Source organism: Ursus maritimus, unplaced genomic scaffold, assembly GCF_017311325.1.
Source record: "Ursus maritimus isolate PB19 unplaced genomic scaffold, ASM1731132v1 scaffold_14, whole genome shotgun sequence".
NCBI classification, from domain to species: domain Eukaryota; kingdom Metazoa; phylum Chordata; class Mammalia; order Carnivora; family Ursidae; genus Ursus; species Ursus maritimus.
In genome coordinates this window covers 52923297-52929399 of record NW_024423786.1, presented here as the reverse complement: position 1 = coordinate 52929399, position 6103 = coordinate 52923297, and the positions used below count along the sequence as shown (strand labels likewise).

At 60.8% G+C, this 6103-nt stretch overlaps 1 protein-coding gene across 1 annotated transcript; it reads right to left on the bottom strand.

Annotated features, from left to right (window-relative positions):
* Positions 1–227: 227 nt before the first annotated feature.
* Positions 228–5205, bottom strand: TUBB4A (tubulin beta 4A class IVa). Its single transcript, XM_040629479.1, has 4 exons — positions 5058–5205; positions 4439–4547; positions 4217–4327; positions 228–1778 (listed from the first exon to the last, which is right to left on the bottom strand). The coding sequence occupies exons 1-4, from the start codon at positions 5112–5114 to the stop codon at positions 721–723; spliced, it is 1335 nt and encodes a 444-aa protein (XP_040485413.1). The 5' UTR covers positions 5115–5205; the 3' UTR covers positions 228–720.
* Between the last annotated feature and the right edge of the window lie 898 nt (positions 5206–6103).

Below are 6103 nucleotides of genomic sequence, written 5' to 3'. Positions count from 1 at the left end.
GACTGCGCTACCCAGGCGCCGCCCGCCCCTTCTGAACAAATCGAGGCTCAGAGAGGGCAAGTGGCTTCCTTCACATAGTTAGTGGTATGGCCTGCTGTGTGGGGTGCTGAAATCTCTGCCCTGGTCCCCACCACCCCCAGAGCAGATGCCCTTTCCCCACCCACTTCCATCCCGAAAGGCTCACCTGCTGACCCTCCCACAGGCAGATGAAAAATGCACTGGGCAGAAACAGGGCAGGACAAGTTTATTGCAGGTGAAGCAGGGGGGGTGGGCGGGCAGGCTTGAGGGCACAGCGCCTTTGGCTCACATGCTCCCAGGCTGCAGCAGCTGCAGCCCTCCACCACCCCCAGCGAGGCTGGCAAGAGCTGAGGGGTGGAAGCTGGGGGAGGGAAGGGGAGGGGCGCTCAGGGGAGCCAGAGATAGTGGAGCGGAGAAGGGCTCATGGTGTCAAAGGTGAGGCCAGGTCAGCGGTGGTGACGGGGGAAGCTCAGCAGGAGGGGTCGACAGTAAACTGGGACTCATAAGTCTGGGGGCACAATGGGGTTCGTGGGGGAGGTCAAAGGTGAAGGAGAGGTCGGGGTGAGAGTTAAAGGTGAAGCGGGGCTCACGGGTCAAAGGTCAGCTAGGGCCCCCCGGCCGGAGAAGCGAGGTTCGAGGTTCGTGGGCTCCCAGGGAGGCGCCCCCCCTCCCCGGGGGGCGGCGCGGGCCTGGCGGGCCACCCTAGGCAACCTCCTCCTCGGCCTCCTCCTCGAACTCGCCCTCCTCGGCCGTGGCGTCCTGGTACTGCTGGTACTCGGACACCAGGTCGTTCATGTTGCTCTCGGCCTCGGTGAACTCCATCTCGTCCATGCCCTCGCCCGTGTACCAGTGCAGGAAGGCCTTGCGCCGGAACATGGCCGTGAACTGCTCCGAGATGCGCTTGAACAGCTCCTGGATGGCCGTGCTGTTGCCGATGAAGGTGGCGGCCATCTTGAGGCCGCGCGGCGGGATGTCGCACACGGCCGTCTTCACGTTGTTGGGGATCCACTCGACGAAGTAGCTGCTGTTCTTGCTCTGCACGCTCAGCATCTGCTCGTCCACCTCCTTCATGGACATGCGGCCGCGGAACACGGCGGCCACCGTCAGGTAGCGGCCGTGGCGCGGGTCGCAGGCGGCCATCATGTTCTTGGCGTCGAACATCTGCTGCGTGAGCTCGGGCACCGTGAGCGCGCGGTACTGCTGGCTGCCGCGGCTGGTGAGCGGCGCGAAGCCGGGCATGAAGAAGTGCAGGCGCGGGAAGGGCACCATGTTCACGGCCAGCTTGCGCAGGTCGGCGTTCAGCTGGCCCGGGAAGCGCAGGCAGGTGGTGACGCCGCTCATGGTGGCCGACACCAGGTGGTTGAGGTCTCCGTACGTGGGCGTGGTCAGCTTCAGGGTGCGGAAGCAGATGTCGTACAGCGCCTCGTTGTCGATGCAGTACGTCTCGTCCGTGTTCTCCACCAGCTGGTGCACCGACAGCGTGGCGTTGTAGGGCTCCACCACCGTGTCCGACACCTTGGGCGACGGCACCACGCTGAAAGTGTTCATGATGCGGTCCGGGAACTCCTCGCGGATCTTGCTGATGAGCAGCGTGCCCATGCCCGAGCCCGTGCCCCCGCCCAGCGAATGGGTCAGCTGGAAGCCCTGCAGGCAGTCACAGCTCTCGGCCTCCTTCCGGACCACGTCCAGGACGGCGTCCACCAGCTCGGCGCCCTCGGTGTAGTGGCCCTTGGCCCAGTTGTTGCCGGCTCCCGACTGGCCTGCAGAGGGGAGAGGAGGGGGCATGCCGGGCGGTTATGGGGAGGGCTCGCCCTCAACGCCACCCCTGCCTTCCTAGCAGTTGAGTAACGAAATTGTCATTTTATTAGTATCATCGTTAGTCCTTCTCTCTGCTTCCATCCTTGCCCCTCTTCTCCAGCAGCCAGAGGGATTCTGGTAAAACCGGAATCGATTCATGCCCCACTTTGGCTCAAAGCCATCCCACTTTAGCTCAGAAACCAGCTCCACCTTAGAGTAAAAGCCCAAGTCCTCCCCTCAGCCTGCAAGGCCCTGCAGGCCGGGCCATTTCTCCACCCTCAAGTCCTCTCTTTCCCCCCTCGATGGCTCTGCTCCAGCCACAGGGTCCTCCTTGCTGTTCCTCCAATATACCAGGCACAGTCCTGCCCCAGGGCCTTTGCACATGCATTTGCGCTGCCTGAAATGCTTGGCCTGCAGATACCCACATGGCTGCCAGGGCTTTGTCACCCTCAGTGAGGCTCTCCCTGATCACCCTATATACAACTGCAACTGTTCCCATTTTTTATTCCTCTTCCCTGCTTATTATTTTTTTCCCCAAAGCACTGACAAACCTATGCTGTCCTATTAATCATGTTTATTGTCTGTCATCTCACAAGGAAGTGTGAGCTCCAGGAGGACAAGGATTAGTATTAGAATATGGGCTGGTATTTTCACGAAAAGGTAACATTTCTTTTCATCCCCTCTTCGGACTCCACCCTGGTCTGACCTCATCAACCCCGCCCTAGACTCGTTCCCACCCTCATCTCCACCTTATACCCCCAAAGTCTGTTCTCCTCCAAGCAGCCAGAGGGCGCCTGTGAGCACCCGAGTGACCAGGTTCTATCCCCTCTACCCACAACTCTTCAGGGCTCCCACCCCCCTCAAGATACAAGCCCACATCCTCCCGGCAGCCCACAGGGCCCTGAATAACCTGCCCCCACCCTGTCACGTCCCTGCACTCGCCTCCTCCCTCTCTCCCCCTTGCTCACTCTGCTCTGGCCACACAGGCCTCCTTGCCGTTTCTCTAGCATACCAGGCCTGATGCTGCCCCAGGACCTTTGCACCCGCTGTTCATTCTGCCTGGGATGCCCTTCCCCCCAGGTATTCACATGGTTGACTCTTCCTTCAGGTCTCTGTGCCCTGTCAGTGCCTCAGAGAAAACAGGATTGGCAGGGAATCTGGCTCCTGACTCCACACCTTTACAACTGCCTCCCCCACCCTCTCTCCCAGAGGCCGTAGAACCTCCTGGTCCCGATGGAGCCATCCATGGTCATCCTAGAATCCCTCACACCCTTTGGTCAACATTACTTAGCCCTTGCACAGCCAGATCCTGAGGACGTATCGTGTACCGTACCCACACAGGAGCATCACTATCTTGCTGACTCATTACACAGATCAGAGAGGGTAAGTCGCTTGTCCAAGGTCACACAGCTTGTCCTGTCAAGGCCGAGACTTCAGACTCTATAACCCTGCTCTGGTGAAGAGAGGTGCCCCGGGTGCTGGGGGAGAGGGTGGAGCTTGGGGTCTGAGGCCAGGTGGCTGTATGCAGCCAGCCTGACCTAGAGGACACCAGGAAAGGTTTCAGAGAAAGATGTTCACAGAGTGTGCTTGCCCCTTGACCCTGAGTGCCACAAATGTGTCTGTTGTCTTCACATGCTGTTCCCTCTGTCTTGCACATCTTTCCTCCCTTCAGTGCCTCTTGGTCAGCCTGGCTCCTACTCATATTTTAGGCTTCAGATATTGATGATGACAATGAAAACAACACATGCTTATTTACCTTTTGCCCTCCGCTAGGCATTGTTCTAAGTGCTTTATGCATATTAACAGCTTTAAGCCTGGTGATCCTGATGAGTAGGTCTTTTTATAACCTTTGTTTTAAAGATGTGGACACTGGGGCACAGAGAGATTCAAGAGCCGGTATGAAGTCCCCCAGCTGGCTCAATCAGTGGCTGAGTTTTACTTATTTATCTCCTCTGTTGCCCATCTCCCTCCACTAGGAGGTCGGCTCCTGGCTCCCGTGAGGTAGAGAGAGTTTTAGGTAGAGAGTTTCCTCAGCTTTGTTCGTCTGGGGTAACAGCAGGACTGGTATGCGGTAGGTGCTCAATAAGTTATTTGTGGAATGCATGAAATGGCAGAGCTGGCATTTTCACCCAGGCAGTCTGGCTCCAATCCATACTGTTAAATTAAAATGCCACCTCCTCCAGGAAGCCTTCTCTACACCCTCCCCCATTATCAGATGCCTGCCCTGGGCTCCCACAGTGGCCTGTGTGTCCCACGTCACAGCCCTGACTGCCCTGTCCACCTCCCCCGCTGGGCTGTGGGTCCCTGTGATTACCACCAAGTCTCCCATGCTATGTGGAGAATTTTCACCAAGCATTTGGAAGTGAAAGGAGCAAGGGGGCTTCCCATGCCTAGAACTCACCAAACACAAAGTTGTCAGGCCGGAAGATCTGGCCAAAGGGGCCAGAGCGGACAGAGTCCATGGTGCCAGGCTCCAGGTCCACCAGCACAGCTCTGGGAACGTAATTTCCTCCTGCAGGGAAGCAGATGGAGGGCAGCTGGGGTGCGGGAGTGCCAGGAACCAGCATCCTGTCCCCTCCCGGCCTCCCCACCCCCACTCTGGCAGGTGCCACCTGAGCCCTACCTGTGGCCTCATTGTAGTACACGTTGATTCTCTCCAGCTGCAGATCACTGTCCCCATGGTATGTGCCCGTGGGGTCGATGCCGTGCTCATCGCTGATCACCTCCCAAAACTAGAGGGATAGTGGTGGTGGCACGGGGACAGAGGCCAGGCCTGTCCCTGCCTCTCTGGCGACCTCCAGCCACCTCCCTAGCTGTCACCTGTCCCCCAGCAAGGTGAATGGGGGGCCCAGAGGCATGGTGGGGAGGCAGGGATGAGGCAGCAAGAAGGGAGAGGTGGGGGCGGGGTGGAGCAGAGTCATCACCTCAGCCTAGCCTGCTGGTGTCAGCTCGCCTAGGCTGCAGCGGCTGGGAGGGGCAGGGTCTCTTTGTGCGTGTGGAGAGGACAGTGGGCCAGCTGTGAAGCCAGCTGTGGCCAGCGGACAGAAGGCTGGGCCCCACCCCCATCGCCCTCTTTGTTCCCAGCCTGGCCCTGCCCCCGCCCCACTCCCCCCGCCGTCCCTGGGGTGCTGGCCTCCTGGGGACCCCATCCCTCCGAAAGGCCCAAGGTGGGGGAGCTCTGCGGAGCTCGTGGACCCGCTCCGCTCCTCTCGGCCGTCACCGGCGCCCCATTCCCCGCGCACCTTGGCCCCGATCTGGTTGCCGCACTGGCCGGCCTGCAGGTGCACGATCTCCCGCATGGCGGTGGCGCTGGTGGTGGTAGCGGCGGCGGCGCTGATGCTGGGAGCTGCGGCGGCGGGACGCGAGGTGGACGCTGCGGCGGCGGCGACGAAGCACGGTCCCTGCGCCCCCGGAGCGCCTCTATATGAGCAGGCGGGGCCCGCGTCACGGCCGGTCACCGGCCCGCTCCGCCCCCTGGTCCCGCCCCGGGACGGAGGGTGCGCGGGTGGAGGGATCTCCTCCCCACCCCCAAGGGCCCGCACGGGCTGGGGCACGCCAGGGCCCTGTGCACCCCCACCGCGGGCCGTGGGCTGAGGCCCCTCAAGCTCCACCACACCATCTCCTCGCCCCCGCCACCGGTTCCCAGCCAGGCCTGGCGGCCCGGGTCTTGCGGAGATGGGGCGGGGGCAGGCAGAGCGCCGGTGAACAAGCAGCGGAGAGAGTCGGCCTCTCCCCTACCCTCCTCCCGCCCGGGGCGGCCCTGCCTCAGTTTCTCATCCGTGGCCTGCCTCCCCATTCCATTTAGGTCTCATTTGCCAGAACCCTTGCGTCAACCGAGAGGACTCCTAGTGGGGCCGAGCTGGGGGCTCCGGAGTTGCGGTCTGTTTTGGGAGGGGGGCGGTCGGTCTCTGGACGACTTGTCTTGAAGCTGCAGAGTAAGTAACACCAAGATTTTTCTTCCACGTTTGGCTGGGGATGCTTGTGGAAGCTGATGGAGGTTGTAGGGAACAGTGCCCTCCCCCTGGCCACCTCTGTTGGGCTTTGGGTCCGTGGCAGGTGGGGTCAGCTCCAGCCTTGCCTGGGGTTGAACATCAAGGAGTAAGACATATAGCTGGATTACACATGGGGTGGATGGTGAGCCCCTGGGGTCTGCCTTGCTCCGCCCCCCCCCCTCGGGATAGGCACCTCTCTGCTCCAGTATCGCCATTCATTACAAGCCCTCGCCCTACCTTCACTTTTCTTGTTAGTGATGACCTTGCACAGGCCACTTTGTCTTTGGCTGAATTTC

What these genes read in the sequence shown, in the direction of transcription:
- TUBB4A (XM_040629479.1), bottom strand. Translation starts at nt 5,114, where the DNA reads ATGCGGGAGATCGTGCACCTGCAGGCCGGCCAGTGCGGCAACCAGATC. An exon ending in GTACTACAATGAGGCCACAG is followed by an intron (nt 4,328 to 4,438) that starts GTAGGGCTCAGG and finishes GCTTCCCTGCAG; the next exon opens with GAGGAAATTACGTTCCCAGA. An exon ending in GCCTGACAACTTTGTGTTTG is followed by an intron (nt 1,779 to 4,216) that starts GTGAGTTCTAGG and finishes TCCCCTCTGCAG; the next exon opens with GCCAGTCGGGAGCCGGCAAC.